At 40.3% G+C, this 26,163-nt stretch overlaps 2 protein-coding genes and 1 long non-coding RNA gene across 7 annotated transcripts in view; all 3 read left to right on the top strand.

The window, feature by feature from the left end:
• The window catches only part of LOC144039218 (uncharacterized), a 12,443-nt gene extending 9,224 nt beyond the window's left edge, over positions 1–3,219 (top strand). The window contains exons 7-8 of the long non-coding RNA XR_013289387.1: positions 747–812; positions 2,195–3,219. This is a non-coding gene — a long non-coding RNA (uncharacterized LOC144039218). The remainder of the gene's footprint in view (positions 1–746; positions 813–2,194) is intronic.
• flvcr2b (FLVCR choline and putative heme transporter 2b) overlaps positions 1–11,217 on the top strand; it is a 29,560-nt gene extending 18,343 nt beyond the window's left edge. The window contains exons 7-11 of one of the 4 annotated variants that reach the window (XM_077552303.1): positions 4,357–4,462; positions 6,295–6,406; positions 8,365–8,420; positions 9,707–9,870; positions 10,800–11,217. In XM_077552303.1, coding sequence (XP_077408429.1) covers positions 4,357–4,462; positions 6,295–6,406; positions 8,365–8,420; positions 9,707–9,784 — 352 coding nt within the window. In that variant the 3' untranslated portion in view covers positions 9,785–9,870; positions 10,800–11,217. Of the gene's footprint in view, positions 1–4,356; positions 4,463–4,531; positions 5,001–6,294; positions 6,407–8,364; positions 8,421–9,706; positions 9,871–10,799 lie in introns of those variants that run through there. The other 3 variants (XM_077552302.1, XM_077552301.1, XM_077552304.1) reach the window with 3 other exon arrangements.
• A 356-nt stretch (positions 11,218–11,573) lies between these two features.
• LOC144039526 (steroid hormone receptor ERR2-like) overlaps positions 11,574–26,163 on the top strand; it is an 80,455-nt gene continuing 65,865 nt past the window's right edge. The window contains exon 1 of one of the 2 annotated variants that reach the window (XM_077552952.1): positions 11,574–11,631. The gene's annotated coding sequence lies outside the window, so the exon portion shown is untranslated. The remainder of the gene's footprint in view (positions 11,632–26,163) is intronic. The other variant, XM_077552951.1, reaches the window with a different exon arrangement.

Below are 26,163 nucleotides of genomic sequence, written 5' to 3'. Positions count from 1 at the left end.
CCGTATCGAGGGGCATTACTAACAAAAAATAACTTAATTGGATAAGATTAGATCACAATGAGCATGCTTATTTTTCCGCATTAACATGCATTTCTTTCTTTGGATTATAAAGATCTCTTTATCTTTATCTCTATCTTTATTTTCTATATCTATCTGTCTCGCTCTGTCCATCTCGCTATGTCTGTCTGTCTGTCTCGCTATGTATACAGTATATATATCTATATGTATGTGTATATATATGTATATGGATAGATCTTTTTTTTTAGGTATGTGTTAAATGCTTAAATAATCTCCATCACTGTATAAAACACCCATGTCGCATGTTTTGTCAATACTGAGCAGCCCTCGCAGATACATAGTCCTCACAATGTCGTAGTTGTGAATAACTGACACTCTGAGGACAGTGTATTTATACACTGTGAGTGTAAAATAAGTTTTCAGGGCTTGGAGTTACACATACAGTCCTCACAATTCATACTCTGGTCAGGTATGGATTCTCTGAGGACTGTGTATTTTCTTGTTTTTGTTTCATTGTGAAAAATAGACGTCACCAATTTACACAAACCTGTAGTGCAGAAGGATTTATTTATTTATTTTTGTAATGGCAAATAAAATGAGTTTGCATTCACAATACTTTAACCTATTCATTGTTCTGTATGTACTGTAACTGTGTACATGCACAGGTACAGTCTTGTGTATTACTAAGAATTGAATTTTATATGTATTTTTTTCTTCATGTGTACCAGGTTTGAACTGACGCACAACCTGAAGACATAGCTGAAGACGTAGCTGTCACAGACAAAGTTGACCAGGTGACGAGATTTCTTTTTGAATATTGATGTTGAAATCAGTTTTCAGAAGCAAGACGTTAGGAGTGAAGAGTGTAGAGTAGATGCTAGGGCTAAACTATATAACTAACAAATATAATCACAACAATTGTTTATGCAATGTGTATTGCCAAGACGTTAAAAATACTGTATCCAACAATACGCTTGTATGGGACTAAAATTTCTACAAGTCAACATTAAAAATATCTCAAATTGAAGATTTGTTGGCAGTTTGGTGATTTAGATTATGCACTGTAGTGATCTTTTTTTCCCATTAATTTATTTATGGTGGATTTTAGAGGTGAACTCGCTATAATTTTTTTATTTTTTTTTAAACAGAAGTGTAAACATCAGGTAGTTTATTCACTTGTATCAAGCTTGGATAAATGTGCTTTATGTTTTGGACCTTTCGCTGCACTAGAATGGACTGGCATGATGGGTATTTTATCTTGTGTGTTATTTGTATCTGCAATGGATCTTTGTTTCACGCAACCAGGATTAATAGTGCAGGCATTTTCATTGAATGAATATAATTTAGTCAAGAGGATAAATTATGACCCAATTATGACATACCGCTGTCTTTAGTTGCAAGCAGCTAAATGTTGAGCAATTGTCTCAATCTTAACGACTGTCTGACTCAGTAAAATAGAAAACGTCTACTGTAACTGAAGGACTGTATCACACAAGACCCGTTTTAGGGGCAATGCCATAGATTAAGCATATTAACTATCCCTCTTGTTAAATGCTTCATCTCATCTTTCGAATAAATGTGGTGACTAGATTTATAATAATCTTTAGTACATTATATGCACAAACTTAAGGTTCTAAATGCTTTTCTAGTTTGCTCCAGCATCTGGCACATATCCCGTTGATTGCAAAAAAAAAAAAAATGCAAAACTGCTTGATGATGAAGACCACCTATCTTTGGTAAATGAACTTTAGCACATTAGCCCATCAATGGCGGGAGCTACTTCTGCCGCGAGCGCTCGACACTTGTCTCAAGCTTCTACTTCGAGTGTAACATCACTAAGTAACAGCGAAGTAAAGCTAGTAAATATTTATGACCACCCGCCAAAAGGAACTTTAACCCGCATCCGGCAGGTGTCAATTTTAGAGCCGCTGTATATATGCACATGTATGTGTGCGTCTACTGTATATATGGATATCATTGCTGTCCTGTGAAAAACACGTTTCCATTTTTAGGTCGCGGGCTGCTCTCCGGTAGCGATCCTTCTTGGCGGCACGGCTTGTATCACGGTGCGCTTTATAGTCTGGAAAATATGGTGGAAGTGTTTTTCACAGGACAGCGACAATATGTATATGTATGTCTGTATGTATGTAATAATTGTTTTTGTTTAAAAAATTAGGTTGCTGATGTATCCAGTTCAAGTGAGGATTCATCAGCAGAGGAATATGTTCCAGATTCTCACAGTACTTCGGACACTTCCTACATTGAACCTGTTTCAGAAATTCTGAAATCCGAAGGTATTCCAGTAATGAGCTATTAGAAAACTGCTCATCTTTAAGATGAGAGGTAGTCATGTTTTAAAGAATAAAATGTTCAATGTTCACTGACTCTTTTGCATCTGGTTTCATGTCTAACTTATCCATTACAAAGATGTGCTTGACCTAGATAACCTGTTCACATAAGAAGCATTGTTTTATTAACATACCAGTTTCAGTCTGTCCTAAAGTTGTAACATGGTGCTCAAGGATCAGGTATGACTTTGCATTTCACAGTATTGTTATGCACAACAATGCGACCTTATATCAGGTAAGTCATTACACATCAATGTCATTTCAGTTTGTGTAACGCCAGAATGCCAGAACTTTCAAGTCACTTCAGTGACATGGTTGCTGTGTGTTGTGTAAACTTTGTCCTTGTAATGTGAGTTGGTCCTCATAATTACCATTTTTGCCATGGGCGTGGCTTATTTAGCTCATTATCTATGTCCTCATAATTACTGTTTTTTCAGGTTTTTCTTTTTTTTGTGCGTTGAGTTTTTTCAAGTTTTGAAGTGAAATTTCCCTGGACGACCCCAAAAAAAAATTTGGGGTGCAAGTCCCATCTCTCTGGCATTAGCGGAAAGGGGTGTCCCCGTAATACACAATTAAACAGGTTTGGAAAAAATGTCCTCATAATACACAGAGGCAAACCTGTGTGTGTGTGTGTGTGTGTGTGTGTGTGTGTGTGTGTGTGTGTGTGTGTGTGTGTGTGTGTGTGTGTGTGTGTGTGTGTGTGTGTGTGTGTGTGTTTTATTTCAAAGCAGATTCTGTTTTCAAGACCAAAATGTGTGTGTACAAAGAAAGGGAAGGCATTTTAAACCAAACAATGTGTCCCAGCTTAAGGTCAAATTATACTGAGTGCAACACTACTCTACCTCTATAAAACATTTCAGCATGGTTAATAAAGAATTAAAGTGTTAACTCTTTGACTGCCAAAAACGTTAAATAACGTTTAGTAAAATCCTATGGAGTGCCAAAGACGTTAAAAGACGTTTTTTTCAAAACAGAGGTGAAACTAACCATTTTCTATTGTTGATTACTCAAAAACGGAATAAGGTAGAAACAAACTTTTTTTTCTGATGAAAGATGACAGTCCAATCTTTCATTTGGTAGTATGTGTGTTTCCATAGTCCAAACACATAATTTTCTGTGGACCTTCAAAGATCAGTCAAAATGCTTAAAATCGGCTGGCACCCACGGCATCCCTTTTCTGAAAACGTCTGGCAGTCAAAGAGTTAATAATGTATAACAATGGTTAATATATGAAATGAAGAATTAAAAATGTTATAATATCTATCATCAGCGAAAATGGACTTTTATGAATTTCGATTTAGTGGAAGTGACTCGTTTGCGCATACCAGGAAGAGCCGCAACAAATGAATCATGATTGACAAATCCGCTTAGTGCTTTATTTATGTTATGACTGTTTTTTATAAAGTACAATATTAGAGTGACGATTGTATCTCAAGGCACAACTGTGTTTAAAAATAGAGTGAAGAAGAATCTCCTTGCAATGTGTCACTTCCATTGTTGGAAAAAGCGGAGTCGCAATCTGATTCGTTCACATTGTGCAACTGCTTCCTCTCTCACACGCTGGCCTTTGTTACATTCTCTCTCTCTTTTTTTTTTTTTTTAAAAAACGTGCTGACTTTCATGCTCATCGACTCAGTCGCGCTTTTAGCATGCGGCGCTGTTTTTTTTTTTTTTTTTTTTGAGACTTGAAAATGGACAAACTAGGTGAGAGGTGCTCCTTGAAACGTGGAAGCCAGATTGAGAAATGCTCGTGTTTTGATGAGTTTACCAGCTGGAATTTGCGTTCTCCTCCCTGATAACGTTATCGGGTTTCCCAGCCACTAGCAAGCAATAAAACAAAATACAAAAAAAATACAAAATAATAAAAGTCATAATTCGCTCGCATTCTTGGAAGAAATGCAACTTTATTCTTGAAATTGTTTTTTTTTTGGGGGGGGGGGGGGGGCGGGAAACATGTCTTAACTTTCTTCTTGGCGTGAACGTTTTTCAGGTTCTTCATGACCGGCTACCTGCCGCTGGGGTTCGAGTACGCCGTCGAGCTGACCTACCCGGAATCTGAGGGAACGTCGTCCGGGCTACTCAACTGCTCGGCGCAGGTAATTTTATTCATCCTATTTGGACTTTTTTTTTTTTTCTCATATTAATATAGTATTTTTTTTTTTCAGGCACTATTGCGACAATATTTTTTTTTTTTTGAAAATGAGAGTTTTGACTTTATTTTTGTAAAAATGGAGGCCTCATTTTCTCGCCATTGTTTATTCTTCTTGCAATATTTAGACCTTATTTTAGTATTCTGATTTTATTCTTGAAAATGGAAACTTAATAAAAAAAATTTTTCATCATAACTTCATTAATGTAAAATAGACTTTTTCATAAAATCAGGTTTTTTTTTTTTTTAGATTTTAGCTAAATTATTGCCATATGACCTTTTTGTTGGAGTGATGAAAATGAAATATTTCCTCTTGTGATATTACAAGCTTGTTAAAATGACAACTTATTCTTGTAGAGTTAAAAGTCCATATTAATAAAATGTTGGCTATATTCATAAAATGACAGCTTTATTCTTATAAATGTGCAAATTTCTCGCAAAATTGCAACTTTTGTACCATTAAAAAATGTGGAATTTTTGTCATATTACGACTCTAGTCTCAATGTATTTATTCCAACTGTCAGAACTTTATTCTCATGAGACTTTACACAGATCTGATGGACAATATTTTCATTCTCATCAAATGACAATTTCGTTTTCCACATGTCCGTCCGTCCGTCTTCTTCCGCTTATCCGGGGTCGGGTCGCGGGGGCAGCAGCTTTAGCAGGGAAGCCCAGACTTCCCTCTCCCCAGCCACTTCAGCCAGCTCATCCGACGGGACCCCAAGGCGTTCCCAGGACAGCCGAGAGACATAGTCTCTCCAGCGTGTCCTGGGTCGTCCCCGGGGCCTCCTGCCGGTAGGACATGCCCGGAACACCTCCCCAGGGAGGCGTCCAGGAGGCATCCGAACCAGATGCCCGAGCCACCTCAACTGGTTCCTCTCACCGTGGAGGAGCAGCGACTCGACGCTGAGTCCCTCCCGGATGACCGAGCTTCTCACCCGATCTCTAAGGGAGAGCCCGGCTACCCTGCGGAGGAAACTCATTTCGGCCGCTTGTATCCGGGATCTTGTTCTTTCGGTCACGACCCACAGCTCGTGACCATAGGTGAGGGTAGGAACGTAGATCGACCGGTAAATCGAGAGCTTTGCCTTTCGGCTCAGCTCCTTCTTCACCACAACGGACCGATACAGCGTCCGCATCACCGCAGACGCTGCACCGATCCGCCTGTCAATCTCCCGCTCTAACCTACCCTCACACGTGAACAAGACCCCAAGATACTTGAACTCCTCCACTTGGGGCAGGACCTCCTCCCCGACCCGGAGAGGGCACTCCACCCTTTTCCGACTGAGGACCATGGTCTCGGATTTGGAGGTGCTGATCCTCATCCCAACCGCTTCACACTCGGCTGCGAACCGCTCCAGTGAGAGCTGGAGGTCACGGCTTGAAGAAGCCAACAGCACCACATCATCTGCAAAAAGCAGAGATGCAATGCTGAGGCCACCAAACCGGACCCCCTCAACGCCTCGGCTACGCCTAGAAATTCTGTCCATAAAAGTTATGAACAGAATCGGTGACAAAGGGCAACCTTGGCGGAGTCCAACCCTCACCGGAAACAAATTCGACTTACTGCCGGCAATGCGGACCAGACTCTGACATCGGTCGTACAGGGACCGAATCCACATTTCCGTTTCGCCATAACGCTCTTTGGTATGTTTTGTCTTTTATTTGTTTCTTCAGACATTTCTGACAGCATTTAATTTCATTTCATTTAATCATTTTTTTGTGAATGTAAATGTGCGTTTATTGTGTTTGGGCCTCCATTTTGTGCCCGTGCAGGTGTTTGGCATCATCTTCACCATCTGCCAAGGCGAAATTATTGACAAATTTGGCACGCTGCCCGGAAACATCTTCCTGTGCGTCTTCCTGCTGGTGGGCACCGTCGTGACGGGTAAGCGAGCGCCAACGAGTCGATGCTCACTTCAAGTGACCAACACAAACGGGCCGCCCGCGGCAGGCTTGAAAGTGTGCTTATGTTCGCGCTCCGCTTGGTTTCTGGAAGAATGTTAAGACGCTCGCGCGACGTCGTAAAAAAAAAAATGCACCCGTGCGTTCCCATCACTCATTTAATTTAGGCGACACTCAGAACAGCCGAGACCTCCTCCAAGGCCAAGCAAACATACATTTGTGTTTGTGTAAACTCGTGTCGGTGTTGTTGACTGAGAAGGAAGGATTCATTTTTTTAAATGTTAAAATTTGAAAATGATTGATTTACACAATTGGTAATATCAGTCCTTTTTCATGACTTGATCGTTTTGTGCCTTTTTGAAGACAGAAATGTGTTGATTGAAAATGAAAGAACTTTTTAAAATGTGCTTTTGTTTGTTTATTTTGTAGTCATTATTTTAAGAGGGAAAACCTATTTAATTCAATGATTGCATATGAGGTTTTTTTTTGGGTGGAGGAAAAAATTTGACTATTTAAGTGACTGTTTATTCATTAATGATTTATTTTTACTGCGCTGCATTTTATCTCCCCCCCCATTTTCATTCATTATTTTTACTTGGTTTACTTTGTACTTAATCTTTCTATAAATCTATCTCAAGTATTATCAGAATTGCACACCCCCCCCCGTACATATTTGATATTGATTATCTTATTTGATGAAAAGGGCACATTTTGCAGGGACGAGATCAGACATGCAAGTCTGATGTTCTTGCACAGTTGGTTGAGCTCATAATGAAGACTTTTGAAAAGCCTCCTACTGAAGCAGTAAGACTTTAAGTGAATTTTGCAACCAAATAGCCACAAACAGGTTTTTTCCCCCCCCCCTAAATGGACTGTGAGCTATTTAGTTACAAAGGTTGCCTTTTGCTGCCAGACCTTAAAGTGCAAATTTGGGTTAATGATTTGCGCGCCTTTCACTTGTGCAATGTTTTTTCTTGACATATTTAACAGTATTGGCTTGCACCTTTTTAACCTTTTGAATCAATTATTTAAAAAAAGCTTATTCAGAGATCTGTTTCTTAATAAATTGTATGCACTTGAAGATTATTGCTAGCTAGCTAGCTATGCCTACATCTCGTAAAGACATCGTCTTCCGGATAATCCGCTGTTGTGGCAGCTTTCGAGCGCCTCCTCGTCAGCTGTGCGTGCACGCAAGTCACAGTATTTTTTTCTTTCTTTTTTTTTTTTTTACTCTTTGACTGCCAGACGTTTTCAGAAAAGGGATGCCGTGGGTGCCAGCCGATTTAAGCATTTTTGACTGGTCTTTCAAGGTCCACAGAAAATGTTGTGTTTGGACTATGGAAACACACATACTACCAAATGAAAGATTGGACTCTCATCTTTCGTCAGAAAAAAAAGTTTGCTTCTACCTTATTCCGTTTTTCAGTAATCAACAATAGAAAATGGTTAGTTTCACCTCTGTTTTGAAACAAACGTCTTTTAACGTCTTTGGCACTCCTCCCTAGGATTTTACTAAACGTTATTTAACGTTTTTGGCAGTCAAAGAGTTAAATGTGACTTGACAAACCAGTGTGCGGCTCGGGGCTTTCAGGATGGCGCGGTTGCTGGAGAGTGCCTCGTTGTTGCCAAGTAGATAGAGCAGCAGCATCCATCTTTCTTGACTTTGAGACGGTTCGAGAGTCGTGAAGGCAAAACTTGATTTGTCATGATTTTGTGAGCCTGCTTTGATAAAAGTGCCATACATTTTTGTTTTATTATTATTATTTTTACTCTTCTTTGTGTTATGCCAAAAATTCAAGACATATTTATTTTCCCCTTTACAGGGAATTTAATCAATCATCAGGGGTGATAAACTCCTATGTCTCGCTCTCCCCACTTGACCTAATTATCACTAAAATGAACATTTTGTATGCGTTTGTGTCGTCTTTGACTGACCGGCAGGCTTCATCAAGTCGGATCTGCGGCGGCAGAAAGCCAACAGGTTGGCCAAAGCAGAAGTAAGTGACAAACGGCAAACCAAAGGGCGGAAGCGCCACGCAAGTTGTCTTCCTTGTTGAGGTCTCGTGTTTGTGTGTGCGCTTCTCCTAAAATACCCCCCCCCCCCCTTTCCAACCCCCCCCCCCCATATTGAGTTTATTTTTTGCCGCATTTGTCAGTCTTCCTCCTGTATGTCAACTTCGTCCGCTTGCATGCTTGAAAAAGTTCAACAAAACAAGTCAAAGTTGTTTTGAATGAACTTTGCGCTTTGTGTTGAAAAATAGAAAATTCAAAATGATTTTAAATCCTTCCAATAATCATTTTGGGCATGACAAGTGACCAAACAGTACTGATGGCAAATTACTAATACTTTCAGTACTAATGATGGCTATTATAGTTGTAATAAAAGAGGTTTGGAAAGGGTTTTGATTTGATTCCAAATTGATGATGATAATAATAATAAATGTCGAAATCTGTTTGGAGATGTCGTCTTTTGGAAACGGTTTTGAAATGGGAGACGCGTGCTTTTCAAACGGTTTTGATGAGCAAAAATACGAATTTGTAAAAAGATTTTGATTGGTGACGCATGGTTCTGAAAATGTGAGACTGGAGATGCGCTATAAATGGGTTTTCACCCAAAATTTATTTTTGTTGTGTCGTACATGCATTGAAAAGGTTTTGATTGGACAGACGTGATTTTGGAAACGCATTTAAAATGGTTGACATTGAAGGTTCTCTAAATGTTTTTTTTAAAAGCGTTTAGGCTGGAGATGCGTGCTTTGCAAATTGGTTTTGAAGTTTGACTGGAGATTGATTTGATGATTGGTTTAGAAAAATATTTTGATTAAAAATGTACCTTTTTAGTTTTGCCGAGACTTTGACCAACATGGTTTTAATTTGTGATACCGTACGTTTTTTTGACAACTTTTTGAAAAGGACATAAGTGGCTTTGGAAAGTGGTCGTCATTTGCTGATGCCAGTACCGCGGGAACTTCAAATTGTTTCTCTTTGTGCTTGCTAACTTGTCCGCGCTTTTTTTCCTCCTTCACAATGTCTTGTCATTGAATGTTCGTGTTTTCGAGAATCAAAACAAACCTTTCCATCCAATCACATCATGAACATCTGATTCCGTGTCTCCTTTCAGTCGCTCTCGCACGTAATTCCCCATTCATTTCATTGAACCCGTGCCATCTAACAAGGTGTCACGATGCTTGCCGCAATGTGAGCCGTCCAACAAAGTTGCCGCGGCGACGCGACGGACGGCGCTGCGGATGAATGCCAAGTGACGGCGGCTTGTGATTTTTAGGCGGAGGCCGCCACGTCGGGACGAGAGTACGGCGCCACGGCCTTAATCTCCACATCGCAGACGCCGCCTTCAATATAAAGCGTTCCATAAACAAACAAACCCCCCAAAAAAACGACAACCAAAAAATCTCATCAAATCATAGCGCCACCCGCAGACGCAATCAGGTAATAATCACACGCCAATCTCTCCTTGCTTCACAACTGCTGCTGCTTTTCCTTTTGCAATACGAATGAATGCAAGGCAGCTGCAGTGCGTACGTACGTTGGATTCATTTAAGACAGACGGACGACATGTACAAGTGACCTGATCCCCACTGGTGAAGCCAGTGTTTTTGTACCTCCTCTTTTCTCCACAAGAGGGAGACAGAGGACACAGCCTAAAAAAAAAAGAAGAAAAAATGAGCGAAATAGTTTTTAGATGCGACGCACTGCAGCTTTGAAGCTTTTCATGTAATCATCATTAATCATCAAGTGAGTAAAAACAAAATCACATTGAAATAGCAATAATTAGCTGCTTAAAAAATGTAATAATTATATATATAAATATTTGGGGAATGTTTCAAACTGTTAAAAGTAATGCGTAAAGGGTTAACTTCCCAATTTGCCTTAAATGTTGTGTATTAATTTCAATCCCTAAATATACTGTAAATTAATAGTAATAATGCTTTATAAACACGCATCACATTTCTCTAATTCATAAGATTGGTATTTTTTTTGAATTATTTTACTCATTCAGATCCCAGAATGGAAATTCTTAATCTATTGTACTACACATTTGTAAATTTATTTATTTTTGTTATATTTTTCCTCCCCAAATTTGTACTTTTCATAAAAATATAATCTTAATGTAATCTATTATAATTCCTATAATTTTTTTATGCTATTTTGATGTGTTTTTAAACTACTTTTTGTGTTTTTAGTCATTTACAAATGTGATTAAAACGTTTTTTTCCCCCCCATAATTATTTTTTATTTAGTTATTCTCGTCTCTTAAATCCCTTAAAGTAAATGTCCAATGATACACCAGTGTACATATTTGTGAAGAAAGACAGTGACTTCAGTTGATTGCTGAAGGTGTGTTTTGCCATCTGCAGGGACCATCTGACAGCCTGAGCGGGAGCGCACGCGCACGCGCACGCGCCGCCGTCGCCGTCGTCCAAGAAGCAAAGTTTTAAACAGAGCAACACACTTGGCAAAACGGTTTACTACGGCGCGATATGTATTATTGACATTATTTTTTTTAGTTTTTCTAACGTGACTTCACATAATTATGCGGTTGTTTTTAAATATCTACAAATAAAATACCTCTGACAATCGTTAATTGCTTGTACCTTGACAATTGTACCGGTATCAGTATTGAAACTGTGGATTTTGTAAACTCTTAAAATGTATTTATGCAAGTCAACAAGTGTCATGAATGAATTTGATGATTTATACACTATATATACTTATGGATGTATATATAACACTCATGTTTACTCTTTAACATGATATAAAACAAATTTAATAAGACATTGACTCCGTTTCTCAGCCCCCCCCCACACCACCATATAGGACATGATTGTTGTGACCATTTATGCCACAAGGTGGCGCCATTGCAACGTTTCTAAAGGCTAGTATCAATATTACATTCATTGATCTTCTCAGTCTATTTTACATTATAAAAATGTACAGTATACACCTTTAAAGTGGGTGTCAAGTAAACATATTTTTTTTATGTTCTTGTCTCAACACAATTTCATATGAATATTGTTTGTGGAATATGAATGATCCCTTGACCTCTTGATCTGTATCATGGGGCGGCCATTTTGTCACTTTGGCGACTGAAAATGACATCACGCTGCCTTGCGAATGTCACATGACCAAACCCATAAAGCAGGTGAGCTGTGATGACCTGGCACGCGCTCCCTGGGATGGAGAAAATATGTGAGTTTTATATCCCACAAACACAATATTCATCACAATACTGTGTTCAGACGAGTGAACATTGTTTTAAGTGTGAAGAGATTTTTTTTGTCCCTTTATTAAATGACTTGTAAGCTAGCTGCAGTAACATTAGTGGTTTTACCTGTGAGTGTTAGCTTGTGTGTGTCCGTGTTGATTCACCGTTTAGCTGTTAGCATCATTGATGCTATTTGCTAGCCTGTCGATTCCTATTACATGTTAGCATTAAGCTAACATACTTTGGGGAAAAGTTGTTTAAAATGTTGGTTTCTTTTTACAGTCAACTTATTTAAATGTAAATGATGATAATGGATTGTTTCACCTTTTTATTTAAGATGAGCAAAACAGGAGTGTGTATTTTGGCCGGTCTGCTCGAACGAGCAGCTCATCCGTGCGTCCTGCCGTGAAACTTTACTCGACCGTTTGCTACACGTCGTCACACTGCCTGGATTTTTCTGCTCTTAATGGACAAACGGCCGTTTTCCCTTATTGGCCTGTTGGTGAAATGAGCCATTTATGAGTGCGGCGGGGCGCCAGCGTACCCTTGAGGGCTTTCCACTATACGTGCTCTTTGCGTTTGATTGTTCCGCTGGAAAGCCAAACAGCTCATTTCCCCTCCGATCGGCGCTTGCGACGGTGTCGCTGACACGTGACATTTTCCTGCTGTACAAACGTACACAAGCGCTAATTGGAGCGCCGGAATTTCAAAGCCGAATCCTGTACGGACTCCGCTTGGCGTTAACGTAAACAAGCGCCCCAGTGACTGGACGCTTTCATGCCAGAACGGACCATTTCCGACGTGTTCGCACCCCTGCTGTGCGACATGATGCGGTACGAGTCTTAACGACGGCTGCCATGAATGCTTGTCAAACTTTTTCTCTCCATAATGAACGACATGAACATACAGCATAATAGCAGTTAGTGTGTATGTATTCCTCCTGAAAGACAGTACATGTGTTGCTTTGAGGTACAAGTGACAAGGCATCGTTTGATAAATTTAAGATACGAGTGCTGTACAGTGACTGTGAAGTTAACTCGGTTCACAACAAAGCGTTTTGGGTAAAGTAAATAATTAAAAAAAAAAACTGTTTATATGTTAAAGAAAGAAAATGAAACATTGTTTATTTAAAAAAAACACACCTAGTTTTACCTTAATAGTCCACTTAGCTTAATGCTAGCAATCAGTGTAAGAATAGCGTAGGCTATGTGGTGGTGTTACAGAAAGTAAAAACCCTGCCACAGTTTGGCTTTAGCTCCCGTGGTACTCGTTTACCTGTAGGGAGCTAGCTAGCTAGCAACTGAAAGTAAAAACCCTGCCACGGTTTGGCTTTAGCACCTGATGCTAGCCAGCTAGCTAGCTCCCATGGTGCTCGTTTACCTGCTAGAGAGCTACCTAGCATCATGGGCTAAAGCCAAACTGTGGCAGGGTTTTTACTTTCAGGTGCTAGCTGGCTAGCTCCCATGGTGCTCGTTTAGCTGCTAGAGAGCTAGCTAGGTAACTAGCTAGCATCAGGGCTGAAAGTTAAACTGTGGCAGGGTTTTTACTTTTTGCACCTAGATCTGCCACCTCTGCTCACGTTTGACTACGAGGTGCTCTAAAGTGGCCATGTCAGCTGACTAGCATAATGGAAAGTGGTATTTTCGGGGTGTAGGCATCTTTTACGTTGCACGTGCGGCAAATAACTGCTGATGCTAATGCTAATGAAAGCGCTAGAGTTCTTATATAGAACGGGATGGGCAACTCCAAAGTGATTTTTGTTGTTGTTGCTGTTTTTAGCCACGCAATTAGTACAACTGAAATGGCGAAAAGCTAACGCTATATCTCGCTAATTGAGTGCTATGTAGTTCTCACGTCATGATTTCAGCAGTTGTCTTAAATCGCCGACGTAATCTTTTCAAAGCACTGAATGTGCGACAGTAAAAGAGAGTCGCGAGTGCCTGTTTGTGTAAGGTGACTTGAGTAGGGTGTGAAGTCCGCGGCTCGCTCCAGCGGCAGGCGTGTTGAAAGGTGCGGCTGTTTGAAACAGACTTTGTGTTTGTGTACACGGGACTCGCTGCACTGCAGTAAAATCGGATGCTAGCTGAGATCATGTTGGCTAATGTACACAAACGCAGACGCTGTCTCGTTCTCGCTCGCAAATTCTCATTTATTGCTCCACTCTCATGTTTGGCCGACGGAGAAGACCAGTATCGGTACCTGGTATCGGTACTGCTCCATCCCCAAAAGAAAGTTATAGGTTGATATTTTTGGGAAAGCTCATATATTTCCAAGAAAAAAGCTGATTCTGTATATTTCTGAAGGCTCCGAACTGTTCTCTGTTGGTCGCTGTTCCCGTTTCTCCGAATCCAAAATGGCAGAGCTCTTAGTTTTGCCTGCAGCTCAAAGGTGGAATCGAACAAGAATGGAATGTGGGTCACATGTCTGGTGGCGTGAGGACGTTGATGCCGTATTGACCTTGGCTGGCTGAAGCGCGAAAATAGGCCCGACATAACGTTTGCCAATCCATAGCACTTACCTGATCAATACGCCTCACGGACGCATTTTGGAAAGCAAGCAAGCTTTCCCAAATGCGACGTCGGCACCACAAACCCAAAACCAAAGCCGCCACGTTGACTTTGAATGGACGCCGTTTCCTCAACTGGCGGCCATCACGCTTGTAGAATCCGCTTCTAATTACTAGTGGCCACACTTGGAACAACACGGTGGTCATGTTCTGATTTTTTCGCTTTCGATATAGTGAAGCAGCATGTGGCATTTTACCCGCAGTTGTTTATGTACGTCCCAATTTCAAATAAACATCCACAACACTCGCATTATTCGGCCTCCAAATATTTTGATCTTAATGTTACAACTCTGAAAAAAATCTTTCTTCTCTTACCAAGTTTGTTCTTGAACATCTAATTTTATTATTAACTTAAAATATATATTTTTTTATTGCTTTGTCTTTTTTTTGGATATTTTGCTCTTTTTTTTAAGAAGGGTGCTTTTTTTTTTGCTAAGTGTCTTTGTCATTTATAACTTGTCAAAATATATCCAATAAAAAAAAAAATCAAGCATATATTTTCTTTTATGATTATGAAATTTATTCTTGAAAATGCTATTTTTTTTTCTTGAAAAAAAAAAACAATTCTTAAATTGCTACTTTTTAGAAAACACAAATTGATTGTGACTTTTTTCTTTTGGAAAATATTGTTCCTTTAACGTATACATAAAAATCAATTAGTGAATCGCTTAAAAAAAATTCACGTGAGAAAATGCTTGATTAAATTTGAGGAAAAACTCTTAAGTGCATATTTTTTTCTCAAATGTTCCACCTCATTCTCATTAGGACTTTTAAAAAATATTCAATCTAAAGATGGCTGACTTTATCATAAAAAAATGCAACTTTTCCCCAACTGAGCAATATAAAAATGTACAACTTGTTTTTACAAAAAGCCGAATTCTTCTTTTTTCTCAATAAATGCGACCATAAAACTTTTTTTTTTTTCTCCAAATGTGTTGACACTTTTAAAAAAGACCACAACAAAGTGAATGTTTTGTCGGATCTTCTTTTAATGGCACTTCTTTGATATTTTCTGCCTCATAAACCCGCCAGAGCATCATCCTGTTTTTCTTCTGAGCAAAACCAGCCTCCCTTTTGAAAAACGGCGAATACGCTCATCCCGTCGCTGATGATTGACGACCCGATGAGTTCTCCCCGCGGGTCAACGGACCGTCAGACGTCTTTATTTACATTTGGCCCCGACGCAAGGGGGGACTTGACTGCACGTATGATTCCGATCCCGCCCAGCAATTAGCCTCTGTCGTGACCCGTTTGCTGCTTCTCGCCCTCCGAGCGTCAGTCAGCACATCTGAAAGTGATGCAACAGATTCCGCGTTTGCTGAAATATTGTTGGGGGTTTTCCGTGGCGTCGCACAACAACTTTGACGAGTCACGTTGGGGATCTGTGGGCGCTCCAATCACAACTTGGACAAAATGCTAACCGCCGATTAGCGTGGTGAAGGAAATAGATTACCGCCGGGACTTCACGCACACACAATAATGTACATTTCTACTCACTTTAGAGTGCCTTGTTCTTGGCTGTGAGTGCTTGCACATGCAACGGAAGATAGAAGATTAAGGGGGGTGGGGGGGGGTATTTTTTACTTTAAGCCTGACGTAGGTGGACTGGGGCTTCATGCTAGTATTACTACTGGAGAGTGCCTCGTTGTCCGCCGTGAGTGTGTGCATGTCACATAGAGACAGACAGAAGAGTGAGGAGGGGACTTTTTAAATAGTCTGAAATGCATGTGGACTGGGGCCTCGTGCTGGCATGGCTGCTTTAGAGTGCCTCGTTGTCAGCCATAAGTGCATTCATCAGGATCCGGCATATGAATGGCAATTTGAAAATTCTCATCATTTATTGCCGATGCGATCGAGACTTGTTGGGCCTTGGCGGAGGCCAGCACTCTACTCAAGTGGCATTTTGTAATCGGAGAGCGTCAACGTTCTCACAAAAGCATGAAAAAAAATCCTTTTGAGGCGGCGAGCGGCTTCCAAGATGAACTCATCCTGGAAATCCTTTTCAGCCGTTTGATTTCCTTTTCTTCACCGTGACGTCAAATGCGTTGCTGCTCGAAAGCAAATCTTGTCAAATGGGATTTGCACGGAAATGAAGCTTCCTTTACGCTTGAATCCCACGCGCGGCGTCCGCTGCCTCGGCCGCTCCAAAGCGATCTGACAGACCGTCCTTGCAGGAATCCATAGATGGGATTATTTGATAGCTTATGAATGCGTCACACGTTGGCTGGTGGCGCTTTTATTTTTTTAACAGCGAGGGGACAATATTCCGACAAAATAACTCGCAAATTTGCGAGAGAAAAAACTCGTCAAATTGAGACTATAGTGGCAAATTAGCGACTTTAAAAAATGGCAGATTTGCAAGAAGAAAAAAAAAAGAATCGGAAACTTACAGGAAATACACAATACAGAATTATTATTTAAACAATCATACATTTTGGTATTTTTTTTTGTACAACTAAGTTGACGTGACAAATCTGCTGCTCTCCGGTTCAGGAGGGAAAACCCACAAAATAGAACCGGGGTCCAATTCCATCATTCCTAGCTATGCGAGGCCGGTCGCGGGCCTGCTTTGAACACCCTTAATTTTTTCAAAGTAATCCGTCATTCACTTGCATTGACCTAAAGTATGCTCGCTTCCGATTGGTCAGTGTTCGTCAGCTGATCAGGAAGTGTTGTCGCTCGAGCTGTCGTGTACGACGAGTAAAGTTTCAATGAAGACTGAATCCGTCTCCATCCTGTCTTTTTATTTTACAAACCGTGTCCCATTAACCACTAAGGAATCCTCACATTAGACTTTAGCTACGCTACGTGTATTTGTCGTAAGTTTTTTTTCGGAATATTACCTCTCCTTTGAAAAAAAATAAAAAATATAGCCCTAATTAATACACTGTTGTGACAATGTGTCCACATTGACATAAAAACAATTTTTTATTTTTATTTTCATGAACGAAAAATGAACACTTATGTTGTTGCTAACGTTAGCTCGGGCGTTTGAATGCTTTGAAGTCTTTGTTGTGCAATTTTGGAACACAAACGCTTCCAAGGGGGTCATTTCAAAAAGCACAGCAAGAAAAACATGTGCCTGACTTTCTCCCACGGTGTCGTTAAAGGTCCCGAAAATGTTTGTGAACGAGCGTTTGAAGTCTCTGGTGTGCTGAGCTCGGCGGCCTCTCGTGTGTTGACAAGCGCTTCAGTTCCACGATTGCCAAAGTGATCACAACTTCTTTCATGTCAGCCCTTTTTTTTTTTTTTGACATCTTTAAAAAAAAAAAAAAAGAAAGAAAGAAGGCGGCGGCTTTGTCTGTGGCTCGGATTTGCATGTTATCTTTTGCCATCAAAAGCGGGGAGGACCTTTGCGCCTTTTGTTGTGATTGCCGCCACTTGCGGCCCCCGGCATCTCCCGCCATCTCCCGTCATGCACAAAATGGTGCCTGAAATTTGGTGTTTTGCCGCCTCATTCCTTTCCCGCCAGCTGTCCCAAGTGTTGACTGCTAATCCTTCAACGATTGTCTCTTTCCCGCGCTTGGCACATTCCGAGCCGGGCGGCGTCGGTCCTGCTTTGTCAGGTGGCCGTGTTTGTGAACCCGACTGTGTCCTGCATCCTTTTTGCTTTTGAGAGCAAAGTTTGGAAAAAGGAGGCCTTTCCAATCCATTTCTGCACCCCTAAAAAAAAAAGCACATTTTAAAAATGTTGATCAATAATGTTGTATGAAAACAAAATAACGGAAACAATGGAATGCCTAACGATCGAAATGTTAGCTTAAAGTAAAATACAGTATAGCCACACGTGCTACACTTTGATTCATATTAAAGGGCTTAGCCTAGCTTGGAAAAGCTCCTAACGTCAAGTCCGCTGTAAACATACACATATTCACCCACATACAAAAAAAAATAAAATAAATATATATATATATATATATATATATATATATGTATATGTATTTAAAAAAAAAAAAACATTTATTAAATTTTTTTTAATTGATTTGTCTGTTTTTTTTTTAAAAAAAAGGAGAGCAATGATGATGTCAAATCGAATGAACAATACTGAGCTCTCCTGAGAAGAAAAAAAAAAAAAAAAGTCCGCTGTAAACCGAAGACCCCCAGTAGGCTAAAAGGCTTTCCCTGAAGAAAAAAAAAAAAAATCATTCCTCCTACCCAAGAAATGTGAATGAAAACCACTGCCGACTGTCAAGATGTGTCCGAAAGGTATCCGCTGTTGCCATGGTAACAAATCGGCCATAATGGAGAGAACAGGATGGACCAACGTGTCGTCCCCCCTCCCCCGTTAATTATCCTTTTTGCGGTATTTGGAAATACGGTGGCTTGGAAACTCAAAATAAATGCTATGAAAAGGATGGTCGAGTCTGGAAGATTGACTTATTATTTTTTTTAATGACAAATATTCATTCCTGTAAAAGCCTTTTTTGTTGTGGTTGTTGCGTATTCTCATCGATTTTTTTTTGGGGGGGGGGGGGGGAGGTGGGGGTCAGCATGTCTGTCTTCAACTGGCTGCTTGTTGAGTTGAGAAAAGACAGACGAAGCATTGAATCCTCCAGAGTGTTTTTGTGGGGTCGCGACCTTTGCGACCAACGTCGTCGCTTTTAATGACGGGACGTTTAGCAAACGAACAACGCGGCAAGATCAGCTTTCCGCGTTGGGACGTTTTTATGGACGTACTGGCAACAAGCAGAGACGATGACGGTTGGTCGACCTGGATTTATTTGCGCGTCAACTTTTGTAGAACGAAAGCAACATTTGCTTAGATGAGCTGAACTGTTGATTTGCTTTGTACTGCTTTTATGATGATGATTACAGTGATGTCATTTCTGAATTGCCTTGTAAATTCCGCATGAGCAGCTAGCTGGCTTTATGCTATCGCTAGCCTGCTAACTTCATTTTGCCAACAAGTCCGTTGAGTTCTGTGATCCGACGCCAGGTTTCTCTCGTCGTCTCACTTTGTAGCCGATTGCTCACTCGAGCTCATCAAATGCGGCCAATCTTTTTCACAAGTCCCCTTTTTGTTGCCTCCAAATGTTTGTTAGCTTCTTGCTAGCAGATGAACTGCTTGATGCTAATCTCTTTTTGTGGTTATTGCTGCGTTTTGATGGCGTTTTTCCCCCTCAAAAATGTCAAGATGTTGACGAATCGTGGACCTTAACTCTTTGACTGCCAAAAACGTTAAATAACGTTTAGTAAAATCCTATGGAGTGCCAAAGACGTTAAAAAACGTTTGTTTCAAAACAGAGGTGAAACTAACCATTTTCTATTGTTGATTACTGAAAAACGGAATAAGGTAGAAACAAACATTTTTTTTCTGATGAAAGATGAGAGTCCAATCTTTCATTTGGTAGTATGTGTGTTTCCATAGTCCAAACACATAATTTTCTGTGGACCTTGAAAGATCAGTCAAAATGCTTAAAATCGGCTGGCACCCACGGCATCCCTTTTCTGAAAACGTCTGGTTAAAAATGTTTTTATTAGCTGCATCAAGAATTTTGTCCGTCTCTAAAGTGCTGATTGAGATGTTATCGCGACAGAATTTTTTTCCTCCAGGCTGTTGCGCTCGACAATGATGCTAGTTTTGTGACGGCAATCCGAGGAGCTGCTTGGCCTCGCTTGCATTCAGACGTGGACTCCCCAGGCAGCGTATTAATCACATTTTTATGATCCCCTCATTTCCATGGGATGGCCTGCGTAAGCCAAAGCCGCTCCACAGTGTTGTGAATGTGTTGCGGAGTCACATCTGCTGATATACTTGAGCGCGGCGCTGATGGCTTCACCATGCGACGCTAACCGACAACATACCTGAACACGCTCCACATTTCCTGGCGCATTTTTGCGGCTTTACAAAAAAAAAGAAGCCATTGTTAGAAGACCTGCCATCATCCAACGTTAAAGACCGTTTTTTGGGGGGATTATCTCTCGTTAGCATCGACGGCAGCGTTAGCGAAGTTAGTTTTTTCAGTTTCAACAAAAGCAAATATTTGAACATTTGAAAATATAGTGAGAAAATGCTTTACGTTGAAACCTAGAAGAAATGGTTTCCTATATTTGTAAAAAGCAAAACGGTCTTGAGAGCAAAGAAACAAAAGTTCTTCCCCAGCCAAGCAGGACTTTGCCAAAAAAGAAAAGAACAAGTTCCCATTTCCCATCAGGTCTGGCAGCCGCTTGCAGTCTGACGGCGCAATCTCGGCGAGGGCCGCTCTCCAAGTTGCGTTTGGACGGCGGTGATTGATCAGGGTTGCGAGGGGCCAACATTATGCAAGAAGGCGTTTTGCTTGTCTTTGATTTGGGGACTTGAACAAATTGTTTGTCCAAGGAGCGCCGCTCGCTTCAAGTTCAAATTGCAACATTCGGGGAAAGTTGGGCCTCAGGTGGACTCTTTGTCTGGGAACGGCTTCTACCCGAGTACTGACTCGTTTACGACATTAAGGGACCAGATAGTTTGAGCACTCGCTCCACTGCTTCATCTCAAAACTCTTCAAAATGCTATAAATGTAACATCGCCAACTAATGGCCTGGCATGTAAATTACATTTGTAATCGTTTTTGCAGGTCCACATGAAGGGCACGATTTGACGACGTCATCCATCATCGGAATACGTAATTCGATACGAAAAAAAAACATTTGCTGGCCCCGCCTCCTTTTCAATCAGCCAATCGGCTTCTTTTTTTCTCAAGAGTCATGAAGTCAACCTCAGAAATGTTATTGCAGCCCTCGCGTGTATTGTCGGCTCCACAAATAAACACGCTTCCAATGTGTGGGAATGACAATTCACGTACACACACACACATATGCATGCGCGCACACACAAACGCACACGCTGTTGGACAAAGAGCAGTCGGTTGGCGCGGCGCCAGCCGAAGGAGTCATGAGGTTTTGTGCAGATTAGTGAGGAGCCGCAAAGCAAACGTGTTTCTCATTGACTGTGTGGACGACACACACACACACACACGTGTGTGTGTGTGTGTTTCTTCTGGTAATGCGCTATTTTGTTACTAACAGGAGAGTAATCACGATGACTTTTGTTACTTTTGGTGTCATTTACGCACAAGTTACAAAACAGTGAGTGTAACTTTTTATTTGATATATTTTCTGCTGTACTTCATTTATCCTATTTTTGGAATAAGCATTATGGAAAAAGTAGACCCCAAAATATTGCATATTTTCACAGAAATTATTGCATTTCACTTTGGAAAATATGTTGCCTTGAAAATTCACCCCTCCGAAATTTTTTGAACTTGAAAGTTCACATTTCAAAAATGTTCCCATTAATACAATTTTATGACTTGAATTTGTCTTGAAAGTTAATATTAAAAAATAGTTCTATCTTGAAATTTCATGTTAATAAATCCTAAGACTTGATAGTTCTCATTCAAAAGGATTTTTTATAAATTTTTATGTAGTCTTTTTTTTTTTTTAATTTTTCGACTTGAACTGTTGCATAAAAAAAAAAAGTTTGACTTGAAAGTTAATTTCCAAAATGTTCCCATTAATACAATTTTATGACTTGTATTTTTTTTAAATGACTTGAATTTGTCTTGAAAGTTAATATTAAAAAATAGTTTTATCTTGAAATTTCATGTTAATAAATCCTAAGACTTGATAGTTCTCATTCAAAAGGATTTTTCATAAATTTTTATTTAGTCTTTTTTTTTAAATTTCATTTTTCGACTTGAACTGTTGCATAAAAAAAAAAAAAAGTTTGACTTGAAAGTGAATTTCCAAAATGTTCCCATTAATACAATTGCATGCCTTGTTAAAAATATGACTTGAATTTTCACAATGTTGCTCGTTGAAAAGGATTCAGCGAGAAATTTCATGTTTTTTTTTTTGTTGACATTTTCTGACTTTTAACATTGAGGACTTGCGTCAAAGTCAGGATTAAACATTTTCTTGAAATTTCTGATAAGAAAAAAAATCATTTAAAGTTTTATATTGAAAACTGATCTTGAAAGCCCACATTTAAAAAAAAACAAAAAAAAAATCTCTGACTTGAACTTTCATTTTCCAAAGTTATTTAACTTGAAATGCATCTGAAGAGTTTTAAAACGTATTTTCTTGTCTTCGGTCTGTTTATTTTCCTCCTGGCGTTGTGCCGACGCCCCTTTTGTTGGTTTCCGGCCGAGCGTAAAGCGCGCCAGCGTGTCATGTCGGCCGTGTTAAGTGACGAACTGCGCACTTTGCTGCCTCAGCGAATCCCTTTTTGGCAGCGTTTCACACGTTCTAACCCTGGCTAACAATCGGTTTGAAAAATGAGAATATTCCACTTTGGCGTGGATGGCGACGCTTTTCCGAGTGTTTGAAGATGAAATTTTGTCCAATAAAGTCCATCTTCAACTCGATGTTGTTAGCTGGGTGATGAATCGACTGTAAAGAGATGAAAAACCTCCAAAATGTCTCCCCAGTGCGCACACACGGCGAGTTTTTTTTTTTTTTTTCAAGTTTCGGCCCAAACGTTAGTTGTCGTTCTTTTTTTCTTTTTTTTTTTGACACGACGAGTGACGGACTTGACGGCTCCTGGCGCTCGTCGCAACTCGCCGCTAACACACAAACGCTGATGTTGCACATATTGGAGAGCTTTTGTGATTGTTAGCCGGCGTCCAAGTTGTCTTAACAAAGGCCCGCTTGTGTTTGTTTTCACGTCTTTTTTAATGGCCAGGAAGAAGACGTAACGTACACAATGTGGTCAGACGGACAGCGCGGAAATAAACATAAGTGGACGACAACAACAAAAAACGGCAGCCGTCATCCAGTCCAAGGAGAAAAGAAATCTGACCAAGATGTCGTCACTGTCAACCCAAAATGCTAATTTCTGCTAGCCAGCTAATGTTCTCCAAAACCATCCAGGACTCAACATTTTTCTGCCGTTCAAATTCACATCAAAAGCTTCTGTTTGGCAAACTGCGCTCAAAACGTCCGTCTTGTAACTTCGTGCTCCAAATTTCCAGGACTTGAAATTTTGCATTCAAATGTCATCTGTTTGGAAAACGTACTGACTTTGAAGTGAGCAATTTCCTTTTTGTGTGCGACTCGAGCAGATTTCGTTGAGGTTTTGTGTGTTTTGCTGACTGCTCTCTTTTTCATTTTTGTCATTTCCACTAAATGAAAACTTGTCTCCTTCCCCTCCCGACTAACGGCTTTTCCGCACATTTGCACCGCGATTTCTCTCTATTCTCACCACGCTGTCTTCTCTCGCACCCACAAACTCAAACCCACCACAATCTATTATTGGACTAAAAACCCACGCGTGTGCGCTGGGCAGCCGTTGAAGGCGGCAGACCTCCCATTCTTTTGTTTAGCCGTGAAGCTCCCTGAGCTCGTTATGTTGACATTTTGGCTTCCCCTCTTCCAGTAATGCTATAGTTGACTTGTGAGCGTGCGTGCGCAACGCGTGGGAGGCTGCGAGCGCGATGGGACGCGCGCCATTACGCAACTCTTTCCACGACGGGGCCTGAGAACTGCCGCGAACGTCAAATGATGATTTTATTGCAATGAAAGTCCCCTTTTTGGCGCTCGCGCGCGCTCGCCCGTCTGTTGTTGTGCTCGGCGAGAACGTGTCATGCCAGTCGTCGTCGGTGTGGGGAGCAGGAGCAGGAGCAGGACAGGACAGGACAGTCTCGCCACTGAAACGGGTCTCGGATCAGATCGTGTTATCTTGCGCGGAGGAAGAATCAAGAATTTTTATTGTGTTTTTACGTTCACTTTAGCTGCCAATTTTGAAAGACACAAACTTTATCTTCATAACATTTATGACCAAAGTGTTGCCATAAAAATGCTCTGACTTAAAATTTTGCATTCAAAACTGAAAATTTTTGCTTTTAAAAAAATTCTTTGATTTGACAGGATTTGAAATGTAACATTAAAAATGCTGACTTGGCGGGAAGTTTCATATGAAAACTTTCTTCCGACGTTACTTTTCAGATGTAAAATTGGCTTGAAATTTCCTCCTGCAAAAATTCTCTGGCTTGACCTTTTCAAATGAAAAATTCTCAGAATGAAAATTTTGGATTAAAAAAAATGGATGGAATTTAAACTTTGCAGTCGAAAAGTCTTTAGCTTGACAGGAAATTTCTCATAAAAAAACGCTTGAGTTAAAATTTCACGTTAAAAACCAATCAGACTCAAATTTTGGACTTGAAATGTTCAAAACCTCTCTGACTCTTACTTCCACCTTTAAATCTTGCGTCTCGAAATGGATCCAAAACTCTTCGAACCCTCTCAGTCTTGAAAATTCACAATTGTCAAATTTCCCATTCAAAAGTTGTAACAAATTGAGTTTTCTCAATGAAAATGATCAGTTATTGAAAATTTTTACATTAAAAATACTGACAAATTGTGAAATTTTACATTCCCAAATTTGCAAATTCGATTTTCATGTCGAGAAGTCATTCCGTTTTGAAATTTCACAAAGGCCTTGCTTTGCTTTGACGTCTCAACCGTTGACGGAAAAATATCCGAATTTTGCATTAAAAAATTTTGGGGTTTTGAAACTTCACAATTCCAAATTCTTTGGCTTAAAATGACATTTCTCATTAAAAACCACTTGACTTGAAACTTCACTTCAGCTATGATATGAATTTAAAGTTGTAATTCAAGAATTCTGTCAGAAGTCGGCTCGCTCGTGTCTGGCGCTTGAAAACGTCCGAAAACCGAAGAAACGTTGAATGCCTTTCAAGCCAGTTTGACGCCTTGTGCTGAGCCGGACGGCTTTTCCGTCCGTCCTCGCGTGCGCGCGTGACCAGAAATAAACCCGCCGCGATGAGCACGTCTCTTTTCTGACATCTCGACATTGCGAAGCCACCGAGACGGCAGAGCAAGAATTCCGTCTCCCATCAATGTAAACCTCCAAAAAAAAAAAAGAGGCCGTGAGTGTTTGAAGTGGCGCATGTTGACTCGTCTCTTTTGTCTTTGTGTCAAAGGTCATCGGCGATTGCGGGTGACGGGGAAGGCCAAATGTTTTTTGTCCGCTTGTCTGAACGCATTAGCACGTCACGAGTCACGACGTGTGAACGCCCACATTTGAAACGGACTTCGCCAAGTGGGAAAAAATAAATATTTTCATTGTAATACCAGGAAGGCTAACAGCTAGCTGCTAAGTTGAAACCTGGTGCATTATTATTGAAAAGCTGAGAAAAAGCTCATGTTAAAACATTGTCAGGCTGGAAATTAAAATGTTTTACTTAAAAATTCCCGTTGTAAGTATGGCAAAGTTTTCCATCTTCCCACCCAACTGGAAATTTCCTGTTAAAAGTTATCTGGCTTAAAAGGTAGCGTCTAAAAATGTAAAATTAAAAAAAAAGATCCATAACGGTCATGTTGGCAGATTGAAACGGATAAAAAAGTTTGATTGTTTACGGTTGTGCTTAGTTGAGCTGTGAATTTCCAAAATACAAAAAAAGGTCTGGCTTTTGTCGTCTTTTTATTTATTTATTTTTTTAACAACAATCATCATCAACAAATCAAACATTACTGGCCAAAAAGGGAACAACTAAGTGCCATTTTATGTCTCAGGTTTTATCCAAGGAAATGAAAAGAATGAATAACGATCAGTGGATGTGACGGGAATTTTTCTGCATGACGAGAAGACGACGGACGTAACAGCAGACGGGACGTCGTTCTTACCCGTTGCGCAATCTGCCAAAAGTCGGCTCATCAAATGACGTTGCGCAACGCGGCCCAAACAAAGATCTTGAGAACAAAACGCAGGTCTTCATCGTCGTCGTCATCATCTTCATCATTGTGCTCCACTTCGCAATGAGCGTCCGTTGGCTTCTTTCCGTCCGTCCGTCCGTCTTTCCGTGATTGGACTTTCCTTTCTCTCAGTCAATGCAGGTTTGGCTAATAAAACACTCGGATGACAAAAAAAATGCCTGCCACAAAAGTTCGGATTTGAAATGATTGCGATAAAATTGACGGTGGAAATTCTCAATCAGAAGTTCTTGGACTT

The sequence above is a fragment of the Vanacampus margaritifer genome, chromosome 19 (genome assembly GCF_051991255.1).
Source record: "Vanacampus margaritifer isolate UIUO_Vmar chromosome 19, RoL_Vmar_1.0, whole genome shotgun sequence".
Taxonomy (NCBI): domain Eukaryota; kingdom Metazoa; phylum Chordata; class Actinopteri; order Syngnathiformes; family Syngnathidae; genus Vanacampus; species Vanacampus margaritifer.
The sequence above is the reverse complement of the archived record's forward strand: the minus strand, read 5'-3'. Positions and strand labels throughout refer to the sequence as shown.